General features: G+C 43.6%; 1 protein-coding gene across 3 annotated transcripts; it reads left to right on the forward strand.

Annotated features, from left to right (window-relative positions):
- Window positions 1-2,225: 2,225 nt before the first annotated feature.
- Window positions 2,226-25,522, forward strand: Slamf6 (SLAM family member 6). Of its 3 annotated transcripts, XM_031389799.1 has the most exons (8): window positions 2,237-2,618; window positions 16,098-16,448; window positions 18,777-19,040; window positions 19,472-19,588; window positions 19,923-19,952; window positions 20,834-20,907; window positions 23,171-23,242; window positions 24,126-25,522. In XM_031389799.1, the coding sequence occupies exons 1-8, from the start codon at window positions 2,534-2,536 to the stop codon at window positions 24,138-24,140; spliced, it is 1,008 nt and encodes a 335-aa protein (XP_031245659.1). In that variant the 5' UTR covers window positions 2,237-2,533; the 3' UTR covers window positions 24,141-25,522. The 3 variants fall into 3 exon arrangements, with proteins under 3 accessions (XP_031245668.1, XP_031245677.1, XP_031245659.1); XM_031389808.1 differs by lacking the exon at window positions 19,923-19,952 and having other exon boundaries at window positions 2,226-2,618; XM_031389817.1 differs by lacking the exons at window positions 23,171-23,242; window positions 24,126-25,522 and having other exon boundaries at window positions 2,226-2,618; window positions 19,923-20,000.

Consider the following 25,522-nt stretch of genomic DNA (forward strand, 5'->3'; position numbering starts at 1 on the left):
GGCAAAATATCCCCTGACCAGTAGATTTTCCTGTGCTAAGAAATTACTGAGGCTTTTCTCTCTGTACCGAATCACTGTTTTTTTTCCTTCTTATGTATTAAATGTCAGGCCTAAAGGCTGTCTCCTATCATTTCCACCCTAGCTCCTCACTCCTCCCTGTCTGATTCTCCTTAGGGACCAAGATTTTTGGGTTCCAGGAAGGGCTCCCTAGCACAGGACTAATGAACTCTTTTTCACCAACTAAAAGAAAGGAGGAGGAGGAGGAGGAGAAAGAGGAGGAAAAGGAGGAGGAAGAAGAGGAGGAGGAGGAGGAGGAGGAGGAGGAGGAGGAGGAGGAGGAGAAGCCACCATCCTCCTTTTCCCTCCGTTTCCTGCCAAATCAGAAGATAATATGGAGGATAGCATCTGTGTGACTATTCCATTCTAATTCCTCCCTCCTGCTGGCAATTCCTTCTGGGCAGAAATCTCAGTCTCAGTTATACCTCCCATGGCATCCGGCAGAGACCAAGAAACGATTTCCACGACCCGCTTATAATCACATGCCCTATTGCCGCTTTCAGAAATTACAACACATTCTCTAGTTCATCAGCCTCCTTGGGGGCATTCCTGCACTTGAATCACAGGCCACACTCTCATAAAGAGGATATGCAACCGTATGCTATAGAGGAAGACAGTAACCCTGGGTTTCCCCTCAAAGATGTTCTGCTTCAGTTGCTTGTCTTATTCACATCAGACACACACCGGGCACTACAGCGAGGAGGCACAAAGTCCCGTATCACCAGAGAAGAGGAATCATAGAAGGATTGACAAATGGATGCTCCTCCTTCAGTCAGATCATTCACTATTGCCTGTGTCTCACACACATCAGGGGGCCATGCAACCCCTCCTTTCAGACTCAACTTTGTTTTGCTTCTCCCAGTTCAGGCACCAACTGTGACTTTTTTTTTCCCCTGGGGAGATTTGAGCAAGTATCTCTAATCACTTCAGATAGCACAGAGAACAAAACAAAGAGACACCCCCCTACACAAGTCAGGATTAGTTCTCGGGGTGGGGTGGGGGTGTTACTGACAGGTGCATGGATGAGGGGTTATCTGTAGGCGTAGGGATGGGCCAAAGGCAATGGGGTGGGGGTGTTACTGACAGGTGCGTGGATGAGGGGTTCTCTGTAGGCGTAGGGGTGGGCCAAAGGCATTTGCATGCCTGACAGCCTACTCTCAGAGCACCATCAATGACCTAAGAGTTTCCCACTAGGACCTTCTCAAAGGTGCCACCACATCTGCATCAACACACTGGAGCCCAAGCCTCCCAGCATCTGAATTTTCTGAGGTCAGAACCACAGGAAGTGGGAGGAGGGAAAAAAAAACCAACTGAGCAACATTATAAAAACCAGTAAGATCTAACAGACATTACAGAAGACGGCACAGACGAGGTGAACATTTTCTCAAGTCCATGGATAGGCCACAATTTAAGTCTCTCTAAAATTTCTTAAGTTAAAATTACTCAAGGTATTTCCTTTCTTTTTCAATTTTATTCTTCTCTTATATATTATATCCCTGACAGCAGTTTCCCTCACTCCTCCCCTCCCAGTATTCCCCTCCCCCGCCCAACCTCCCCAGCCCCTCCCTCACCATCCACCTCTCTTCCTTTTCACTTCAGAAAAGGTCGAGCCTCTCAGGGATATCAACCCAACAAGGCATCTCCAGTTGCAATAAAACTAGGCGCCTCCGCTCATAAGGACTATGCAACCCAGTAGGTGGAAGAGTCCCAAAAGTAGGCAAATCAGAGACGGCCCTCTCTCCCACTGTTGGGAGTCCTGCTAGAGAAGTTCAAGCTACATAACCATAACATAACATGCAAAGCGCCTAGATCAGAACCATGCAGGGTCCTTGGTTACCGCTTCAGTCTCTGTGAGCACCCTACGAGCCCAGGTTAGTTGATTCTGTAGGTTTTCTTGCGGTGTCCTTGCCCTCTGGCTCCTATTATCCTCCTTCCACCTCTTCTGCAAGATTCCCCAAGCTCCACCGGATGTTTGGCTCTGGGTCTCTGCATCTGTTTTCGTCGGTTGCTGGGTGAAGCTTCTCTGGTGACAGCTGGGCTCCTGTCTACAAGTATAGTAGATTTGTTTTGTTCTGGTTGTTTGTTCGTTGTTGTTGTTTGTTTGTTTTGTTGTGTCTCTGGGCTATCCAGCCTCTGCTTCGTGGCTTCTTCACACGGTATCAGGGTTGGGCATAGGTCTTAAGAAGGACCAGTCATTGATTGGCCACTCCCACAATTTCTATACCACCTTTACCCCAGCACATCTTGCTGCCTAGACAAATCGTAGGCAGAAGGTTTTGTGGCTGGGTTGGTGTCCCAGTCCCTCCACCGGAAGTCTTGTCTGGTTACAGGAGATGGAGTCCAGGCTCCATGTCCCCTGCTGCTAAGAGTCTTAGCTTATGCAAGATAGCCTTGTAAACGAAGTGTGAAGTTAATCACACTTTTGCTAACATAGAGGAAGGGGAACGGAAAGTCTCAGCGACAAGCTTAAGAGAGGATGGTTGTCTCAAGGGCTCCAGCATCTGACTCCGCCTGTCAGAGGATGGTCTGGCTATTTCCACTTGTCTTCTGCCTCGGCTCAGGTAAAAATGTCTGTGGAAACTGATGTAGTCGCTGAGTGAGTTCCTTCTCTGGGATGCCTTGCTCATCTTGGTCAGGCTGACTGCCCAGTTCTCTGTTCAGACAGAGACTCGGGAAGTTCACCGTGGTCCCCTAGCAAACTGCTTCCCTCACACTGCTGTGAGACTGATTTAGAGCAAACACTTCAGCTGGGGGCCCAGAGGAAGGGAAGTGTTTTCTTGGGGGTGGAAAATGATTCTTTGTAAGTCAGAACTGCTTGTGACTAGCATGGTGTGGTACAAAAATAAGTTTAAGGGGGAAAAAAATCTTCAATTTAACTACTGTGATACTGTGTGACTTCAGGGGGATTCATTATCTTTTCTGAGCTTCACTCAAATATTGAAAACCCAGCCATGCTTTTACCATGAATGCAACGAGGGAGGGATTGATGGAGCCTGCTTCCTCTCCCTGCTCTCTGTTACGTGGAGAGCAGACTGTGTTTGAGGATGTTCTTCTGGACTGGAGTGGAGTGTTTTAGGAGAGGAGATCGGGCAAAAGCTGCTAACACAGACCTAGCCTGGAGGGAATTCATGGAAAATAAAACAATAGCTAGCATTTCTTTTATCCCAGAAAATGGACTAGTTATTAAACATGCATGACGTTTAGATGTCTCATAACGTGTTTGCGGATTTATTCTATCAATAGCTACAAGGAACTTAGACGAAGATAATTTAAATAACTTTCAAAAATTCTATTAGTCATCGGGAGGCTGAAAAAAAAACCAATAAAAATAAAAACAAATCACCTGACTAAAACTGCCACTAACACACACACGTGCTCATGCACACACACAAACCAAGACAAACTGAAGATATAGAACCAACTAGACAAACTGACAGCAGAAATAAAAAGAAAGCAAGATTCATTAAGTCATTTGATAACCATTCACTAAGTGACTGCTGAATACCTGGCACTGTAGGTGTTTCGGGAATCACATCAGGAACTAAGTCAGCACAATTTCTGTTCTTGAGGAATTAACGTAGTGGCAGGGAAGATAAACTATAAACAAGTAAAATGTATATTGGCTAAGGACAAGTAATTTTGAAAAAATAAGCAAAGAGAGAGGAAGGAGAACATAATGTCCCGTCGTAGGCCGGACAGTCAAAGATAGGGATAGTTAGGGTGGAGGAGCAGCCGCTGGAGGAAGGTCAGTTCCTTTTTGGATCTATTTGTTTTATGTTATCAATGCAATGGCCAAGAGGAGATTTCCTGGAAGCAGGTGGAAACTGAGGCACAAAGCTAAGGCTGAGAATAGAGACTACGTCAAACTAGGAGGATAAGCAATGTGGACAGAATTTTGGGAAATGCGTAGAAGTTTGCAGAAAAAAAGATGAGAATTCTTTTACTCCCATCCATCCACTTTGTGCCACTTCTCAGCCTGATTCCAGCCAGCAACTTGAGTTTTTAACCTCACTTTGTTACCTCTATAAAACTGGATAATTTCTGAGTGTCCCTCCTCTGCATCTCTGAGGATTCTTCTTATAACAAGACTGTCGGTCTCAGTTCCCATCTGCGGATGTGGATTAGAAGAGGAAAACAGAGCCTAAGTAAAGGTTTACTGCCACACAGCTGTGGGGGAGGGGTATGAAGAAAAGAACTCAGTTGACTGCATCTGCCGGAGATAGATGCAGGTGGCCAAAAAAGCCCTCAGTGAAGCGGAACCACCGTGATTACCAGGGTGGAAAGTGGAGTGTCTGGTTCCAAGGTAGAAGTAAGCAGGGGACACCAAAAATAGGAGAACCTCTCTGGACTGGGTGGTGAGAAAGAACTTTCTGGAATAGTTGAAATGATCTGAGAAGTTAAATAAAGAAGCATGGGAGGGAGACGGAAACAGAGGAGGGAAGAATTCAGAAGAATTGAGGAGAGACAAGACCAGCGGGGCAAGTATGTAGGACAAAGAGATGCTCTCTGAGAAGGAGGAGATGTCTCACTCACTTCAAGTTTTCAGGTAGGTGAGACACATCCTGCTTCCATTTAAGAGTCTCAGCTCAAACATACACCATGTTGAAAAACATTTGTGTGCGTGTCCGGGGCTTGTTCCGTGGGTTTGTTTACAGATGTGTGTGTGGAGGAGGGGAGAGATGGACATCCATTGTGTATCTTTCATGCTTCTCTGCCTTTAGTTTTTGAGACGGGACTCTGAATGAACTTGAAGCTTGTTTGGCTGGGCTGACTACCCAATCAGCCCCCAGGGAACCTCCTCCCTTTCCAGTACTGAGATTAGAGCAATAGATCAGTTCACTTGGCTTTTTACTTGGCTGCTGGGATCTGAACTCAGATGGCCTTTCTTGTACGGCAAACACTTTGCCAGCTATACATCACCCCAGCCCCCTTAATTCCTTTTAACTCATTTCCTTGGAGGCAAACCTAACCCGCCCACCGTGTGACGTGGCAGTTATACTCTTCAATGCACAGCAGGTACTCTTCGATTGCCTGCTCAGATTAGGCCAAACAACATCCTGCCATGAAGGCTGACCAGTCCCTCAGGTCAAGACCAATCAGGCCCACCCCTCCTTCAGGACTTAGAAGTGATGAATGGTTGATTGTGGAAGATGAGACATTTTCCTAGGTAGTGTAGCCACTTGTAAGGTGTTCTTGCCTCTGTACATAGCCCTTTATCTATGTTCCTATAAGCAACCCTAAGAAACTCACTGGCCTATCAGAGAAAAAAAAAGAAAAGAAAAGACAGAAAGTGTAAGACTGGATTAACTCAGGAGATCAAAAGGCACAAGAAAGGAGCAAGAGAAAATAATGAGGGTAAATGAGATCAAAATATATACGTGTATGAAAATATATGAAGCCCATTACTATATATAATTAATACATCCAAACAAACAAAAAAAAAAAACCATTTTTTTGAAACCAGCCTGACATCCAGGTGTGATGGTGCATGTTTTTAATCCCAGTTTAGGATGCTGAGGCAAACTGGGCTACACAGCAAACCAAAATGGAAAAACCCTACCTAGCAAAACAATGGCTATAAATGAAATCAAGTACCCTGGTGAATCCCAGCCATTCCTCCATGTCTCCTTTCTTCATAGGAATTTGTCAAACATTAATGTATACAGAGCTTGAAGATTTTATTAGAATACAACTCTGAGAGAGGAAGCTCTGAGTGCATTTCTAACAAAGCCTGGGGTGATGGTGCTCTTTACTAGTCCGTGGACCACACCTTGAGTAGCAAGGTTCTGAAATGTAGTCACATTGAAACGGGTGCCAGAAAAAAAAAAACAGGAACTAATTCTCTAGGTGAGTTTGAAGGAAATAGATACAGGTGCTCTGAGGCTCAGGGGAGAACCAGGACAGCGTGTATCCATAAAGGAAAAGCCTGTGGGGGCCTCTGAAATCTCCCTCCCTCCCCCACTCTCCTCTTCCTTCTTTCGTTTATTTTGCAGCTGAGGATCCAAACTAGATCTCTGCAGCCATGGTCTGGAAATCTCTTGAGTCAAAAGTGTGAGTGGTAATACTGCACACAGTTGTGGTCTAATGACCACACTTGTGGTCTGGTTCCCTTCCCCCTGAGAACCGTTAACCTTCTCTGTAACAACCAACTGCTTGTTCAGATGGTCATTTTACCTCATCAGAGACAGAGTGCTGTTTTACATCTTGTTGTTATGCTCGACGGACTTTCCATCACTCAGACTCTGTTCTGTCCTCACTGTCACCTCTAGCCTTCCAAGCCTCGCACCTCTCACTTTGGGTCCCGGACTCCAGGTCCAGATCAGTAGTTTCCTTTATGCACACTAAGACCTTTGTTTGTTTGTTTTTTGTGTGTGTGTTTGTTTTGTTTTTTAAAGGCAAAATTCACATAGCATGTGTTCTGCAACCCACACATTTATTGTTCTAAAATATCCATCACTCAAAAAGAAAATCTTAGCCTGGGGATGTAACTCGGTGGTAGAGTTCGAGCTTCCAGGCCTGGGAATCAAGCCCAACAGAGAGAAGACGGGAAAGCTGTATTCAGCTCCCATTTTCCTACTTCTTCCTGTCCCCATCTCGTAGCCAACCCAATCTGCTTTCGGTGTCCATGGATCAACTAAATGAAAGCATACAATGTCTGACCTGTTGTGTCTCATCTAACAGAATGTCAGGGTTCTGCTGAGATACCCTGACCTAACATCCTTTGATATACATTATCTTATGTTTTGATGTAATAGAACATACCTATTTTTTTTTCTTTCATTGATTTTGTTCTTGTAGCATATCTAAGAATTCGCTCTCAAATTCAGGGTCCTTAGTATTGACCACTGTGGTTGGTTGGTTGCAGTAGTTCAAGCCTAGAGCATTCATGCGTACTAAGCAAGTGCACGGCCGCTGAGCTCTATCCCTAACCCATCGTTTATGCTTCCTTCTATGAGTTTTCTAGATTTAAGTCTTACATATACTTGACATAGTTTGAGGTCGTTTTGTTTTGCTCTATTGAGACTGAGACTCGCTTGTAGTCTTGGTTGGCCTGGAGCTTGCTATATAGACCAGGCTGACCTGGAACCTATAGAGATTGTCCTGTCTCTGCCTCCTTCCTAATGCTGGAACCAAAGGCATGAGCCATCACATCCAGGTATAGTTTAAGCTGGTGTGAGAGGTACGAACTTCGCTTCATTCTTTTGTATCTGCATAGCCATTTGTCCCAGCATCTTTTTTCCCTTTTTCCTATTTATTTACTTTTATTTATTTATTTATTTATTTATTTATTTATATTTTTCTCATTTTAGCATAAGGATAGCATCTAATTCTTTGATGTTTCACATTTGGAAATATTTAGCTACATATAGTTTATTGTTTTATAACTGAAATTTTGGGTTTGGTAAATGGACTTGAACAATTATTTAGCACTAGTTCTTTTCAGCTTAAAAACTAAAACTAAAAAAAACTAAAATTTGAAGCCAGGATCTTACCTATAAGTGGGAGCCTGTGGCATTTGCCTTCCTAGGTCTTGGTGATTTCACTCAGAAAGTTCTAGTTCCACACGTTTTCCTGAATTTTTTATAACTTTATTTTTCTTTAATGTCTGAATAAAACTCCCGTCATGTATATGTATGACATTTATATTATTCATTTCTATATTTATGGTCATCTAGCATGGCTCCATTTCATAGCTATTGTGAACAGAGCATCAGTGAGTATAGTTGGATAGGCTCTCTGTGGTAGGATGTGCAATCCTTTGGGTACATACTCGGGAATGGGACTGCTGGATCATATGACAGTTCTAGTCATAGTTTTTTGAGGAACCTTCACTCCACAGTATACCAGCTTACATTCCTACTAGCTGTGGACACTGCTTCCTCATCCCCCACATCTAAACCAGATTTTGCAGTCATTTCTATTCTTCATGTTGGCCATTCTAATTAATCTGAGATGGTATCTCAAAATTGTTTTGATTTCCATTGCCCTCATAGGGAAAGAGATTGAACACTTTTTAAAAAACTATTGATTAATATTCTGTATTTCTTCTTTTGAAAATTCTGTGTTTGCTTCAACAGCCTATTTTTGATTAGGTTGTTTGGTTTTTGATGTTTAGGTTTGTTTGTTTTTTGTTTGGGGGGTTTTATTTTAGTTCTTCAAATATTCTAGATATTAATCCTCTGTTAGGATATATAGCTAGTAAAGACTTTCTTCTTCTATGAAAGCTGCCTTGACATTTGGTTGACCAACTCATCTGTTATACAGAAATTTTTATTTTCTCTGAAAATCCCATACATCTTATACAAGGAACATTGATCACGTCCATTCACCACTTTCTCTCTCCAATTCCCCATAGGACTCTGCTCGCCCATGTACCTCCTTCTCAGCTTCTCGTCATTCCCTTCTTCCTCCTCTTCCTTTTCCTCCTCTTCCTCCTCCTCCTCCTCTTCTTCCTCCTACTCCTCATCATCCTCTTCTTCCTCCTCCTCCTCCTTCTATTTAGGTTGCTATTAATGACCTTCTGAGTCCAATTAATGCTGTTCACTACAAATGAGTGAGTGACTCCTCTCCCCCAGCAGCCATCAGCTGCCGTCAGCCCCGCTGATATGGGTGAAATTTTGACTGGCTCCCCTTATGGAGGAAACCATGGTTACTGTGAATTGATGTATACAACACCTCTTTGGGTCTACAAGTCAGTATGTCACAGCTCTCCTCCTTGTCTGCCAGCTCTTGCGTTCCTTTATCTTCCTCTTCTTTGAAGTTCCCTGGACCTGGGATAGTAAAAAGCTGATATAGATTACCCCACTGTATCCAGAGTTATTTAAACCCAGTACTTTGACCAGTTATGAGTCCCTACATTAACTACCCGCTGCAAAAAGACCAAAGCTTAGGGCGGCACAAATCTCTAAACGCAGATGTTTAGAAGACAGTTTGACGGCATGAACATTTAGCAAAACATCAATAGTAGGTTCCCTCTTCCTTGCCCAGAGCCTATGATTTAAACTATCAAAGGCTTTTGACCAGGTTTACAGTACAAAGATCCTTCCTGTGGAGAAGGCCTTACATCTCACTGGAAAGCAATTGGTTACCCCCATAACTTTCATGCCACTATTGAACCAGAAGGCATACCTTACCAAAATGTCAGTGTTTTAGCATCTAGGGTCCAGCACAGGGAGGGACCATTGATATCTTTTCTCCCTGCATAGCACCTTCTGGCACTATGTAAGTTAGCCAGCAGGAAGAGAGTGTCCTGGTAAGTTAGAGGTTGGTTTCTCTATGTCCGCTATCCAAACTGAGTGGTACCGTCAGCAATAGGGTCTTACTGTGTTGTTAGGATATGTTACCAAGAGCAATTGTAATAGCCTGTGTGTTTGACGCTCCTAGAGGGCCTCCCTGACCAATAACTCATATGGGGTATCCAAGTCTGGCACTGAGCTGTTTTTGTGGGGTGGTGGTGTTTCTGTAACCCAGCTGCCTGCTGGAATGTTGACAGATATGGTTGGCTTGACCTTCTGCAAGTGTCCATAGCTTGTTTCTGCAAGGACCCGTAGCTTCTGTAAGTGTCCATAGCTGTGGTGAGTTCAAGCGCGAAGCCAGGATGTCATCTGTAGAAAGACAGCTTTTCACAGAGCCCCTCCACATTCTTTATCTCTTATATTCCTTCCACATCAGCTTCCCTGATGTTTCCTGAGCCTGTGGAGTTGAAATAGATGTCCTATTTAGGGATGGGCACTCAAGCATCATTCATTCTCACCCTTTGACTATGAGTCATTAACTCCTGCCCACAACAGCAGAAGTCTCTCAGATTAAGGTTGGTGCTAATCTGTGTACTCCTAGCTATGTTGTTCTTTTGGATACTATGTAAGTGGAATTTGGAATTTGTTTCCTTCATTTCTTTTCTAGATTGTTCTTCTTATTTATTTGTTTGTTTGTTTGTTCGTTTGTTTCAAGATAGGGTTTCTCTGTATAGTCCTGGCTGTCATGGAACTCACTCTGTAAATCAGGCTGGCCTTGAACTCAGAAATCCACCTGCCTCTGCCTCCCAAGTGCTGGGATTAAAAGCATGCTCCATCACTGCCCGGCTGCTCTTCATTTCTAGTGTAGATAAACACAAGCTAGCTTTCGTTGGGGTTTGTTTCTTTGTTTGCTTGTTGAGACAAGAGTTTTTCTACATAGCCCTGGCTATCCTGGAACTATGTAGACCAGGCTCACCTTGAACTCACAGAGATTCACTTGCCTTTGCCTCACAAGGGCTGGGGCTAAAGGTAGACCAGGCTCACCTTGAACTCACAGAGCTTCACTTGCCTTTGCCCAGCAACTACTGGGGTTAAAGGCATGAGCCACCACACCCAGCCAACCTAGTTTTTGTGTGTGTGACCTTGTGACTTGCAACTTTGCTGAATTCACGTATTAGTTCTGTCTACTTTGCTGGATTCTTTAGGAAGTTCTGTTTATATGACCATGGCATCTGTGAGCAGGAATTGTTTGTTTGTTTACTATAGTTGATATGGCTTTTGTTTCTTTTTCTTGCCTAGTTGCTCTGGCAAACTTCTACAACAACGCTGAGTAGAAGTGGTGGGCGTGGGTATCATCTCCTACCTTTAACTGAAAGCTGTCAATCTTGCATATTGTTTTAGTTAGAGTTTCTGTTGCTGTGGGAAACACCGTGACTAAAAAGCAGGTTGGAGAGGAAAGTTTATTTGGCTCACACTTCCATATCACTGTTCATCATCAAAGGAAGTCAGGTCAGGAACTCAAACACAACTGGAACCTAGAGGCAGGAGCAGATGCAGAGGCCATGAAGGGTACCACTTACTGGCTTGCTCAGTCTGTTTTTCTGTAGAACCCAGGACCACAGGCCCAGGGATGGCACCATCTACAATGGGCTGGCCCTTTCCCATTCAATCACTAATTAAGAAAATGCCCTATAAGCTTGTCTATACCCTTATACAGAGAGGCATTTTCTCAGTTGAGGGTGTCTCTTCTCAGATGTCTTCAGCTTAAGTCAAGTTGATATAAAACTAACCAGTACACTATTGAGTAGAATGTTAGCTACAGGTTTTCATAAATGCCTTTTGTTGGGTTAAAGATGTCCCCTTTCATTGTTACGGTCTCAAAAAGTATTGGGATTTCTCGAATGCCTTTTCTATATCAAATGAGATACTGTGTCTTTTTTCTTCATTTAATTAATATGCATGCATTATCATGTTGATATCAATTTTTCTTCATGTTTAACTACTCTGACATTTCTGAGATAAGTCTCATTTAATCATGATGTGTAACCTCATAGGATGTTGTTTGGTTCTGTTTGTTGGTGTTTTGTTAAGGATTATTCCACAAACATTCAGTCTAGCAGAAGTTCTGAACCTGTGGGTCATGACCATTGAAAACTATATATTTCCGATGCTCTTAGGAACCTGTAACCATAAACCTATATTCGTTGCTACTTTCTAACTCTAATTTTGCTACTGAGCAGTCTCTCAGTACCTAAGACCTTCAGAAATGTGTGTTTTTTTGGTAGTTGTGAGAATGAGCCAAGAATATCTTCCTTCAGGACCTGTCAGATCAATTTATCTTGTAAATTTAACTTTGAGATCAAGCTGTATGAGGTGTCTAAATCTGTACGAGGTCTCTCCCTTCACCTATAACTCTCTAGTAGAAAAATCCCACCTCCACATAAAACTGACCTCACTATGCTCCTGAGCCCTACTCTGGCTTCCTCCTCACGAACAGCTCTATGTTTTAAAACATTCCTTTCCCACCCTACCTTTAAAGCCCTTCTCCATGAATTGTTCCCCTTCTCTATAGTTTTACTAAGGCCCCTAACCATCCTAATCACCACTTCTCCTCCACCCAACTCCCCCTAAAATGTCTTCCCTAGCTTTCTCTTACTTTCTCTGTCAAATCACTTGATAAATCAGTCTCTACTTTCTTTCCGAACTAACTGTCTGGGAAGTAAAACAGCCTACTGTGTCCCCTTGGGCTATGAACATACATGAGCCAGCCCTCTAGTTAGAAACAGCCTTGGTTTCTGTTTCTTCTGACTTTTCATTCTTTTTCAGAGCCATCTTATGCCTACCTCTGCCTTATCCTTCCTAGAAAATTGTTTCCATATACTTCTCTACTTCTCCAAAGTACTCGACATTTACCAATACCTTACAAAGTCAATCTGCAAGTGACTCGAGTGACTCTTTAAGACTGTCTACATTCTGATCTCAACCTGCACAGCTTTCACTGAGTACCCTGAAGCAGTTTCTACAGAAATAAAAAGCTAAACCAGAACTCATGTTCTCAGAAACATGTCATCCATTGAGTGGAACATAAATAGTATAAGTACAATATTCCCTGATTTATATCACCAGAGATTATCAGCACCTTGGTCCGTAGTCCAAGTGGTTCATAGAGTCCCAAATGGATGCTTTCTACATACCCCCTCCCAAGACCAAGTACCCTGCTTCATCCAGAGCCACCATAAAGCATCTTTCCTACTCCTGTTCTTCTATGCTGGCTCTACTCTTCCACATTTACTGCCAGCAGAGCAATTGGATGCCCCAGAACATCAGTATCGAAGCTAAAAAGGTATTGGCCCAGTGTGATAAAAAAGCATCAGTGCCCAATCCAGGAAAAAAATTCTGTGTTTCCTCTGGGCCAAGCCATGTCATCTGGTGGTCTTTGGAGCATGCACAGTGACTTCTGATCTTCATGCACCATAAGCATGTTGGTTCAGATCTGGTTTTGTCATCATTTTGTTTTAGACCTGCAGGGAACTGCTACTCCCCTATGTTCTTTATGTCTGGGCACCTCTGTGTCCTGACACAAGCTCCCTTCCCCTGCACCAGTGAAAATTTCCACAAATACAAGCAGCGGCCAATTGGTATTACAGCCGTGTTTTCAAAGATAAGTAACAGCTTACCATGTGAAAATGAAGAGGAGACATTTAGACAGAAGTGACATCAATGCAAAGGAAGCAGAATCAACTACAAAATGTCCAAGTCACCGAGCAATGGGAAAGTCCCTGTTGCTATTCAAAATCTTCCTATAACATCGCATCTTGCAGCTTGCTCATGGATAACTGTCCCTGGCCCATCGTTCACTACTACTGATGCCTCCACAGAGCACCTACATACCTCCATCAACTCATTATTTATTGACTTGAAACTGTGCTGAGCCATAAGAATACACGGGAAACAAGCATCCTGCCTGCTCTCATTTATCAAGAAAGGGAGGAGATAATGTCAGAATTATAATAAGGAGAAGAGCACACAACATAGATGGTACAATAGTGGTTCTAGGAAAATGCAGAAGCAGACCTAATCCCAAGCCAGCGCCCTACCCACCACACCATAGCTACTCATTCACCTTTCAGGCTTCTCCATCAAATAGAGAACCCGCAAATCAGAACTATCCTGTTCATACATACAACTTAAGTATTCCCCAGATTGACACCAGAAGCAGGCATATGAAGGAGGACCAGGAATATGGCCTGGGTGCCATGATTTCTAAATTTTTATCCATTTAATTAGCATATAACTAAATAAATAATAGGATACATTTAAACTTTTTGAATAAACTAATAATCCAAACCTAGTAATACATGAAGAGTCTGAGGCAGAAGATTGCCAATGTGAGGCTAGCCTAGGCTGCATATCAGACCTTGTCTCAAAACCACAACCACACACACTAATAATTTTGATCTATAAAATTAAGAGAACTGGAAGGACTATGGTAGCTGGCATTGCAAGTGTTCCTGTTGAGTCCTATGGCCAATGAGAAAATAAGCCCCGTGTCTTTATTCATAGAAGGTGAACTCTAATATCCTGGATAGAGACTTTCTGAGAGGAGGACTAGAGATGAATCTGCTGACTCACCATGAAATAATCTGAGGCTCACTTTGTGCCAGGCACTGTTCGAGGATGCTCACAGTAGTGATAAAAGAGCTAAAAATCTTGTCCTATGTGATGCTTACACTTCTAGTAGAGAGGACAAAACAAAAAACAAACAAACAAACAAAAACAGAACAAAACAACAGCAAACTCCCACAAATTTATGAAGTATCGGGATTGCCATAGAGACAACTAAATCCAACAAAGAGTGGGTCACAGGAATGGGTTGGGGGGGTTGGTAGTGAGGAAAGAGAGGTCTCAGAAGACATCGCTGAAAGAATCATTTGCGTTGAAGACATTATGCAGTCAGAGGAGTTGGCCACATGTTTACCTGGAAGAACTACATTCCGGGGACTTATGAGTGCAGAGACAACTCAAGGAATGCCCAAGTTGGAGCAAACTGAATAGGAAGGCAGTCACAGGGATTGTGCTGGAAGAGGAAGCTGGCCAAACCATCTTTGTCCTTTATAGGTCAATATGATGTTCTTTTAGGTTTGATTTTGCTGTTATTGCTATGATTATTTTTATTAAATGCAAAGAGAAACTATACAGATTCTGAGTTATTAGCTCAATGAGTTGTATACACACAGAAAGATGAAGACAAAGAACACTGTTATCAATACCCTAAATTCCCCTTAAAGTACCCCTTACTCACTGCCTCTCCTTTCTTCCCAAAAGTAACCATCCTCCTGATTTCTGACAGTACAGATTTGTCTTGCTTGATTTCAATTTTAAATAAATGGAATCCTACTTGGAGGCACCTTTTGGACTCAAGATTTTGCTTGTTATGTTTAATCACATGACTCTGAGAGGAAAGAGAGGTCAAAATGACAAATAGCCATGTGTCAAAAGGCTGACGGGAGGGAAGGGGGATGTTCGATGGCAACACTGATGTGCCTGGTAACCATACGGCAATGCAGGAGAGAGAGCAGAAGTACAGGCTCATGGAAGAGCTGAATAAGTACCAGGAAGCCTGAGACACAAGCTCTGGGCCACCCCATAACCACACATACACAACTGCAACCCTTCCTCGGAAAATAAAAGACTCCAAGGAAGCTGAAGTCACAATCTTAGTGATTGGTTGACTGATAGTCAGACATCTCCACAGATCATACCATGCGTGAGACACTGCTGAGTACTAAATGGTAAATGCTGGCTATAGAAGAATAAGCCCAACATGGTCAATTAAACAAGCAAACAGAGCCCTAGAAAGCAGAGTAACGTGCGCTAAGAGCTTAGCGTTGATTCTAAAGGAGCATCGTCCTCTTTAAGAGTTGTAACAATGGAGCTGGAGAGATGGCTCAACAGCTAAGAGCATGGGCTGCTCTCTCACGGGACTTAGGTTTGATTCCAGCACCAACTCTGCAACTCACATCTCTCTTATTGTAACGCCAGTTCCAGGGGACCCAATTCCCTTTTCTGTCCTAGGTTGGCACCAAGCATGTGGTACACAGACGTACATGCAAGCAAAACACCTATACACATTTTTTTTTTAAAGCCTGAGTTGGAATCCTAACTCTGCTAGTTTTAAGAGGTACAAGCAAGGAAAGTTGGTTAACCTCTCTATATCTCAGTCTCTTAATCCATAAACTCATATTGTTTTTATCTGTCTCACAGATAGTTATCACCATCAAATTAAGTAATGCGTGTAAAGAACTGTATAGGCAGTAAACCCCTGTTACTGGCTCTCTGCATTGCATGCACATGGTACATAGACAGACACTAAGGACATTGTAAATGACTAGCAGTGATGGTACTACCATCAGCAAAGCCTTACAGTTGTTGGAGTTTGTGCCAAGGGGTCAATATAGTTCATTATCCCTCACAGATTGCTGTCAAAAGACTTCAAAGGCCGAGGTTACAAAAGTATGACTAGCCAGGGCAGAAGGAGGCCACGAGTTGGGATCGTCTGACTAGATCAATTGCCCATTAGCCAAGTCTACCAGATGCCTTACTTGAGGTCGAGCCACTGGGAGTGAAATTATCCACTGCAACATTTCTGAACAGTCCTCCTCCCCCTTCTTCTTTCTCCATCACATCTCTCTGGCCTTCTTCCAAAGAGCTTAAACAGACTGGTAGAATTAAGAGAAAGGGTCTAGGAAAAAGAAGGGGGATGGTCAGAGACGGCGCTTTAGCCCTCTCCTTCTGTGTTCGCAGGGAGTGAAGTCTCACAAAGCGGCTCAGACCCCCAGCTGATGAACGGCGTTCTAGGGGAGTCTGCCGTTCTCGCTCTAGAGCTTCCTTCAGGAAAGAATGCTAGTCTCATCATCTGGAATTACGAAGGGGAAGCATCACCTGTCACTACAATCGTCATCTTCAAACTAGAAGGGCCCAAAAGCCCAGACATCATTCACATTGATCAAACGAAGGCGAAGAGACTGAGCATCACCCGGTCCTACGCCTTGCAGCTCAGCAACCTTACCAAGGCAGACGCAGGATCATACACTGCGCAGATCTCCATAAAGGACTCTAAACCGATCATCTTCAGATATACGCTGAGGGTCTTTGGTGAGTCTGAACACAGCGTTTAATCATGTACAAACTTAAACAGAAAGAATTTGTGTGTGCCTACAAGAGTGTACCGTAGCCTAGTAAGAAAGATGATGTCTTTTGGCATCATAATGAAGGCCAGAAGTAAAGTGTGTCAACAACATTGCACAGCTAAATAGCAACAGAGCTGAGTTAAAAACTAAGTCGTGCGGCTCTCTATACCAATCGCCTCACTTTCCCCTTCAACCAGAAATGTACAGTTAGTGGGAGCAAAATGCTTAATAACACTTTTAACACGCACAGTTAGGTATCTATAACACAATTGGCTCGTCAAGGGGAGTGTGCACAATCTATCCCCCCCCAGCATAGACTTAGTCAGGTCTCAGAGATGATAGGTGGTGGCACTTCCCACGTAACTGACCTATCTTACTTTACATAGAGACCCTGCTGATTTATCAGAGGTGTTGCCATAGAAAGCGTTCTGCACCGGTGAGCCAATTAACAGAAAAACTAATAGGAAACTTAATAGAAAACCTTTTCTATCAAGGTTACTTCATTTCTAATGGCATTTTTTTCCAGGTGTCTTATGCTGATCATTAATCAAAAAACTGCCTTCCTAACTGGAGGGATGATACATGTCTATAATAAACCCAATATTTGGGAAGTTTGAGGCAGGAGGATCAAGAGTTTGAGGCCAGCCGCGGCTACATAGACAGACTGTCTCAAATTAATAGATCTACCTCCCTAACATTAAAGAATGAAAGTGTTTTCTACATAAAATTACAAAAACAATAATGAGATACTGTACTAATCCATGCCATGAAAAAAATCTAGCTACTAGAGATGTTCAGCAATGCCATGGAATATTTTACAGGAGACCCAAGCATTAAATTGGCTACCCAAGGGCAGTGAGATGGCCCAGTAAGTAAAGGTGCTTGATGCCAAGCCTGATGAGCTGAATTTGATTTCTAGGGCCCAGGTAGAAGGAAAGAACTGACTCCTATAAGTTGTCCTCTGACCTCCATATACATACCATGGCATTCTGCCCATAGACACACACACACACACACACACACACACACACACACACATCATATCACACCATTCCAGAGAGACAGACAGACAGACAGACAGAGACAGAGACAGACAGACAGACAGACAGACAGACAGACAGACAGGGAAGTAAATAGTTAAATTAACTAAATGTTAGCTGGTCATGATGGTGCAGACCTTTAATCACAACACTCTGGAAGCAGAGACAGCTGGATCTCTGTGTATTCAAGACCAGATTAATCTATATAGTGAGTCCTGGGAGAGCAGGGGTTTTGCATAGAGACCCTGTCTCAAAAAAAAAAAAAAAACCAACAAATAAATAAATACACTTACAGCATACCATGAGTGATAAGGGAAATGCATGGAGTATCAGGGTGACAAGGGACAGGGTAGAAGATGTGGTGCTACAGACCAAAACTGGGCCCTTGAGCAAGCTGCGCAAGTGCTCTATCACTGAATGTACACCAGGCCCAAGGAACCATTTTTTTAGAGGAAGCGATCAGCATAGGCCTCTCCTGAAAACAGAACATTTGAGACAAGCTCTATTGGTCTTAAGAGAATAAACCATGCAGATCTCTAGAAGAAGAGCCATTCAGAACAGGTAACTGCACTTCTGCACTCAAACATCCCTCAAGGAGGCTGAACATCAGGTCTCAAAATCCATATAAAAGGGCTGGCGAGATGGCTCAGCGGGTAAGAGCACTGACTGCTCTTCGGAAGGTCATGAGTTCGGATCCCAGCAACCACATGGTGGCTCACAACCACCCGTAATGAGATCTGATACCCTCTTCTGGTGTGTCTGAAGACAGCTACAGTGAATTACTCCGGAGCGAGCAGAGCCTGAGTGAGCAGGGCCAGCAGAGATCCTGAGTTCAGTTCCCAGCAGCCACACACATGATGGCTCACGGCCAGCTGTACAACCATAAAATAAAATAAATCTTTAAAAAAAAAATCCATATAAAAATCTGGGAATGGTGACAAGCATCTGTGATCCTAGAGAGAGGGAAGAAGAGACAGAAAAACCCCCGGAGCTTGTTGACCAGCTGTTTTTAACCAAGTTCAGTGAGAGACCCTGTCCCAAAGAATAAGGAAAGGGGTAGTAGAGAAAGACACCCATCACCAACCTCTGACCTCCACATGCATGTGAGCATGTAACCATACCCTCATGTACACATACTACCATTACATACACATACACCCATCACACGAAAAGACAGGATGGTGAGGGGCATTTTCTGCAGGTTGATCAGCAAAGCCGTGTGTCCTTGACTAAGGTCTTTTCTCTTTATGTAGAACGACTGAGTAACATAGAAATTGCCAATCATACTCTCCTGCTAGAGAATGGGACCTGCCAGATGCACCTGGCCTGCCTTGTAGAGAATCCAAATCAGACTGTCTCGGTTGAGTGGCAAGCCACAGGAAACATCTCTTTAGGAGAACCAAACGTCACTATCTCTTGGGACCCAAGGAATTCCAGTGACCAGACTTACATCTGCAGAGCCGAGAATGCTGTCAGCAATTTGTCAGTCTCTGTCTCTACCCAGAGTCTCTGCAAAGGTAACTAACACCCGCTTTGCGTCTTCCTGAGAGCCTCAAGCAGCCGGGTAGTGTTTATAGCATGGATACACCGCCTACATGACTGCCTGGCCAGTGGCAGCCGGAGCAGCCAAACTGCTGCAGAGAGGAATGGGCAGGCTCTAGAACTCTCTGCCTCTGTTAATCTTCTTTCCCTCCCCAAGTCCTCTTGCAAGAGCAAGACCTCGGGAGTCAAGATGGCTTTCTCCCACCCCAGCCAGGCCTTACTTGTCCTGCCTTTCAGAAAGCCTGACAGACCCCTACCCTGGGAGTAGAAATGATCATACCCAGCCTCTATAGCAGCCCAGAAGAGACTGGAGAGATGCTCTGAGACAAACTCAAAGGAGCCCTCTTTTTATGTACCCTAAGAAGTTCCACTTCTTTTTTTTTTTTTTTTTAATTCTTCTTTTCAGGTGTTTTAACTAAACCACCCTGGAATACAGTATGGCGTACAGCTATAATTTCAATAGTCATGGGTATTTTATTCATCTCTGTGTGTGTGGGCATATGCATTTGGAAGAGAAGAAGAGGTACGTTTTTCTTCTGCTTTCTTCTGTCTTCTGTATGAGTACTGTTTATTGTCCGGGGCCTCTGGTTGCCAAGGGTCAAGGAAGGATGGACACAACCTCTGGCTGAATTGTTCCACTGGGATGACCCCCGCAGTGTGACCAGGCTTCTGTTAATATGTCAAGGGAGGTGTCCTCCTGAGAAAAGCAGGACCCAGCCTGAGGATCCACTCGCTCACTTGCCCTTCATTTGGGACCTGTTGACTGCGTCCTCCGGAGAGATGCCTGGTGGAGAAGGATGGAGGAAATATTCTCTCACCGAACTCATGCGTTCTACCTTCTTGCTTTCCTTTCCCAGGTTCTTTCCCTTTGACTAGCCAACATCCAGGTGAGCATGCAGCCTCTTAACTACAAAACGTAAAGCAGACAGGAAGAGGTAAATGAAAAAGAAGAGGGGCTGGCCAGAGGGATAAACAGTGAACATTACTGTCGTATCACAAAGGCTGGCTTGTAACCACGAGACCTTTAGCATTCCTCCCAAGCATGTGAGGGGCAATCACACTTTTCTTTAGCAAGATCAAGATTGCTAACTTCCTTTCTGATGGAGAACACAAGTCCCAGTGAAAGGGGTCTATGAAGTATACATGCACTGTCACTTTGAGCATGAAACACTTCAAAATGAGGCTCTGTGACTATACCGCTGAGACTCAACCAACGTTGAGACAGTGGATAGAGGTGTGAGAAAGAGGTGTGGATGCAGGCTCATTTTCTGAGTCTCGTCCCATGGGTGGCAGTTTCAAGACACCATTGTTGAAGAGAGGGCAATGGATCAGAGGTCAGAAAACTTGCTTCCTAAGCGACTTTGTACAAGTCCACTAGGCACCCTTGAACCCGAAATTCCTCATCTCTAAAATTGTCAAATCTGTCAGACGGGGCTGTGAAAACTGTCTCCAGAGATCTCACAGACTGTGGTATTTAGTCCTTCAAGTGTGTTGACATGAGGGAGTCACTGAGACTCTGAATCATAAGAGTACCACCCACACCCTCACCCAAGAAATGAGGTTAGAAATAGACTGTACGATCGTTCTTGTTTAGCACTGAACTCCAAAGACTGGAAGGTGGGGAGAGAGTCCTTAAAGAGGGGTCAAGCTTGAAACGATTGCTTTGGAGGGGGTGCTCCAGAGGCCAGCGAGACCTACAATCCTGTGCAGAATCACCCCAGCGTCCTACCACTAACAGCTGTACCTTTTGTGTGTGTGTTAACCATAGATTCCTCCCAGAGCCCAGATGCCCCAGGCTCTCCAGGGAACACCGTGTACGCACAAGTCACTCGTCCAATGAAGGTAAGTCCTCTTAGCTCTGTTCTCCATTGTTGTTGCTGTTGATCAGGCTTTGATATTGGAAAAGGCAACCACAGGGCTGACCTCCCCAGTGTCTGCCCTGATTGCCTCTAAGGTAATGCTTACCCTCCTTCCCTTCTCAGCGCTGTCTGCTTAACGCGTCAGTTGGTCTTTGAGCTTCAGGATAACGGTTACCTGCTTGAAAATACAGATTAGAGCCTCTCCTTTCCCCTTGCCACACTTGACTAGATCAGAGGAGAGGATAAGCTAGGAGGAGGTGTCATCCAGGAAGTGGGGTTCTATGAGAGCTTAGTGTCTCAAGAGAGAAGAAGGCCAAGTATCACAACCCCTAATAAAGGGAACGAACTGTGGAAGAGAACTCCCACATAGTAGGATGGCCTTGGTCAACTACCAGGGTCCCCACTACCCAATGAGACAATTGTGGGGGCACTTTTCTAAATAACTAGATAGACTGGGGAGCCAGCTCTCAAGTCTTCTGAATTAAAAACAAAACAAAACAAAAAAAAAAGCCTAAAGAACTTGGCATTCTCGAAATAATGGAAGTTAAGCAATGGCCCAGCTAGAAGTCTTGGATTCCCCAAGCAAACACCTCTGGCCCAGCCATCACAGGTTTTGTCAGGTAAGCTCCTAAAGGAGAAGGCAGTGAGGGACAGTCACACTTTTTGCCCATTTACCGTTCCCAACTCCTGCTGGGAGCATGTTCGCCAGCAACCCAAAACAGGGATCACCAGCCCATTTGTCAGCTTCTGGAGTCTAAATTATTCTCTAAATATTCCTTCACTAATTTTAAGTATCAAGATGTATGTACAGATTCATTTAGGACCTGGGGATTTCTGTTGTTACCACCAATTTGTCTTAGCCAGGGTTTGCATTCCCTGCACAAAACATCATGACCAAGAAGCAAGTAGGGGTGGAAAGGGTTTATTCAGCTTACATTTTTACACTGCTGTTCATCACCAAAGGAAGTCAGGACTGGAACTCAAGCAGGTCAGGAAGCAGGAGCTGATGCAGAGGCCATGGAGGGATGTTCCTTACTGGCTTGCTTCCCCTGGCTTGCTTAGCTTGCTTTCTTATAGAACCTAAGACAACCAGCCCAAAGATGGCACCATCCACAAGGAGTCCTCCCATCCTTGATCACTAATTGAGAAAATGCCTTACAGCTGGATCTCATGGCATTTCCTCAACTGAAGCTCTTTCTCTGTGATAACTACAGCTTGTGTCAAATTGACAAAACCAGCCAGTACAATTGACCCCTGTATCCAGAGAACCATCCTTTTTTTTTTATTTTATTTTATTTTTTTTTTTTGGTTTTTCCTTCCCTTTTCTTACATCCTTACATTGGGATGTAAAATTCATTTAATTTCTTTTACATCCCAATCACAGCCTCCCCTCCCTCCTCTCCCCCTAGTCTCACCTTCTCACTTTCATCCACCCATCCCCCTCCCTTTCTGGCCGAGAAGGGGATGGGGTGGCTCCTGTGGATATCAACCCACCATCAAGTTGCAGTAGGACTAGGCACATCTTTTCCTATTGAGGCTGGACACAGCAGCCCAGTTAAAACAAAGGGAACCAAAGGCATGCCACAGAATCAGAAACAGCCCCTGCTCCTGCTGTTAGGAGTCCCACATGAAGTCCAAGCTGTGTATAGTTACATATGGGTATGGGTCCTAGGTCTTAGATGCATGCTCTCTGGTTGGTGATTCAGAAGAGAGCCATTCTTAAAACTGGGTGGTTGCTGGAATTTGAACTCAAGATCTTCGGAAGAGCAGTCGGTACTCTTAACTGCTGAGCCATCTCTCCACCCCGCATGTAAGCTCTTAAAGACAGAGGAGCAAGCATAGAATCAGATGAAAGACAAGAATATTTATATCTCTCCACTAGACTCCGCCTTTCTGTGGTTCTCTGGCTGGGACCTTTACATTGCTGGGATGTTGATATTCTATTTAGGTTACTTTTCTGTTTCTTGGAGAATGTTATTAAAACATTACAGGTTTGAACTGGTAGAGCTTGGTACCCAGCTCCTCTTGGCATGCCACTTCTCTCTCTCTTCCTTCCTTCCTTCCTTTCTTTCTTCCTTTTTTCTCTTTCTCTCTCTCTTTCTTTCTTTCTTTCCTTCTTTCTTTCTTTCTTCCTCTTCTTCTTCTTTTTTTTTTGCCATACTACCTTTTCCCAAAATATTCGCATGCACAGACCTCTTTGTCTCTGTGTGAGCCAAATGTGTATTATTCTGTTTGTTTGTTTACAGGAAATGAAAATCCCAAAACCTATAAAAAACGACTCCATGACAATTTACTCCATAGTTAATCATTCCAAAGAGGTAAATCCAGGACTGCTTCATCTTCTTTTATTTTGTATGTCTGCATATGTGTGTGTAATGTATCTCTGTATGTAATGTATGTGTGTGGTTTGCACTCATGTCTGTGTGGATGGGAATAACCCCATCCAGTGCCCTGTTGTTCTACCATTCTGTCTTACTCCCACAAAACAGTGCCTCTCACTGAACCTGAAGCTAAACTTGTGGCCAGAAAGCCCCCCAAATCCTCCTGCTTTGGGCCCCTGAAGTGCTGGCATTACAAGGCTATGAAAGCTTTTTACATGGGAACTGGGGATTTGAACTCAAATCCTCATGCTTGCTCAGCAGGTACTCTTATCTTGGGGCTGGTGAGATGACTCAGTAAGTAACAGGCAGTTTTCAACAAGCCTGATGACCTGAGTTCAATCCCCAGGGCCTACAGTGTAGGAGAGAATAAGTTCCCACAAGTTGTTCCCTGTAGCAGAAGCACACAAACACACAAACACACACACACACACACACACACACACACACACTCACACATACACACACACACAAACACACACAAACACACACACTCACACATACACACACACACAAACACACACACTCACACATACACACACACACAAACACACACACACACAAACACATACACACACACTAAATAGATACATAAATAATTAAATAAGTAGAGAACGTTTTAACTTATCTTGTGTTGAGATCACCTGTTATAATTTACCTACTTATTTTTTTAATGTAACCCTGTTTCATGCCATCAGCAGCCCTACCGTCTAACCAACAGAGCTCTCATGTCCTCTCTGCAGCCATGGAGTGAAGGGTATGGCTCTGGTCTCTGTTAATCTACCTCATTTCTCTCCTCATTAAATAAACCCATTTCTCCTAGGCTGAATACTCTTAAGGACATCAAGTTGGTGAAAGACTTTAAAGAAATCCAAGCAGAACACATCTACTGATCCCTTGGAAGAGAACGGAAAAGAAATGTGGTTTCCAACTGGCAATGGTATCCGGATACCCAGGGTTATCACTTCAGACTGGATCCTTCATAGGAACGTCAGACGCTTCGAGGGTAGCAAGATCTGTAATACATAACCCCAAAAACTATATTCCAATCAAATCCAGGACAAATCCTGCTTTGTATAACACACCCACATGCTGCTTTCTCTCTGATAACTAAACAGAGTTTTGACGGACAGATGATGATTCAATAGGTAATCATTTCTCCTTCTAGAAGGCAGAAGGATGTGATTGGCTGGAGAGAGAGCATGGTATTTTGATTTAATGTGTAGTGTCCGGCATTGGATGGACCCACACTAGTGGCATTGGATGGACCAATCATTTACTTAGGCTTCTGGGATACTTCCTATGTTCTTGGACCTTTAATCTCATAGCCAAAAATAAGAGGAGGGTAGCAATGCATTGGTTCCGTGGCTCACACCGGGAATCTAAGCCATCCATGACTAGAGTTAATCCCCAAACACCTCAGACTCTACCTCCAAATATATTAAGCAGATCTTTCTCTTTTCAACTTGTAGGCCATCGTCCTATCTCCGTTCCTCCCCTCTGGAACCTGAGGTACTCCAATCACCTCTAAACAGCTCTTTTGAGTTTGCTCTTGTCTCCACATAACCGATGGTCTAAAAGGCAATTAGCACAACGTCCTTAGTATAGTCCGGCTCTTTCTATTGACCCTTGCAGACTCCTCATTACACCCAGTGTAAAAAACAAAGTCTATGGCTTTGGATGATCTGGCACATCCCAGACTCTGCTAATTTTACTCTTCCCATTCTCTGTTTGACTTCTGTGGCCTTTTTAGCTCCTCTGTCAGAGAAGAGAGTTCTCCAAATCACAGTCACTTACATCTGCCCCAAGGCCCTTCTTCTGCCTGTTGGGTTCCTCCTGTCTCCTAGACCTCAGTTTAAATACAACAGTTTCCATAAAAGGCCTTCCCAGTACAGTCTACCTAAAGTGGGCTTCTGTGTTAGTCTCTTAAACTTCCATGTTGTTTATTGCATGATATTGAATATTTATTTTTAATATGTTTTCCTCCTTAGAAGATAAGTCTGTGGAATCACAGACAATAATTATCTTATTGCTGTAATCATTAATATGTAAAACATGGTAGGTGTTCCAAAAAATACTTTGAATAAGTAAATGTATACCTAATAGATTGGTGTGTGAATTAAATGAAACAATGTGATTGGTTCTGCAACTGTGGGTCTACTTCTGTATATTCTGTCAACTGCAAACAAATATTTGACAAAGAATTGTATCTATACTAAG

This window comes from Mastomys coucha, unplaced genomic scaffold, assembly GCF_008632895.1.
Source record: "Mastomys coucha isolate ucsf_1 unplaced genomic scaffold, UCSF_Mcou_1 pScaffold1, whole genome shotgun sequence".
Classification (NCBI taxonomy): Eukaryota; Metazoa; Chordata; class Mammalia; order Rodentia; family Muridae; genus Mastomys; species Mastomys coucha.

What these genes read in the sequence shown, in the direction of transcription:
- Slamf6 (XM_031389799.1), top strand. Translation starts at nt 2,534, where the DNA reads ATGGTTGTCTCAAGGGCTCCAGCATCTGACTCCGCCTGTCAGAGGATG. An exon ending in TTTGACTAGCCAACATCCAG is followed by an intron (nt 19,953 to 20,833) that starts GTGAGCATGCAG and finishes TGTTAACCATAG; the next exon opens with ATTCCTCCCAGAGCCCAGAT. An exon ending in AAGTCACTCGTCCAATGAAG is followed by an intron (nt 20,908 to 23,170) that starts GTAAGTCCTCTT and finishes GTTTGTTTACAG; the next exon opens with GAAATGAAAATCCCAAAACC.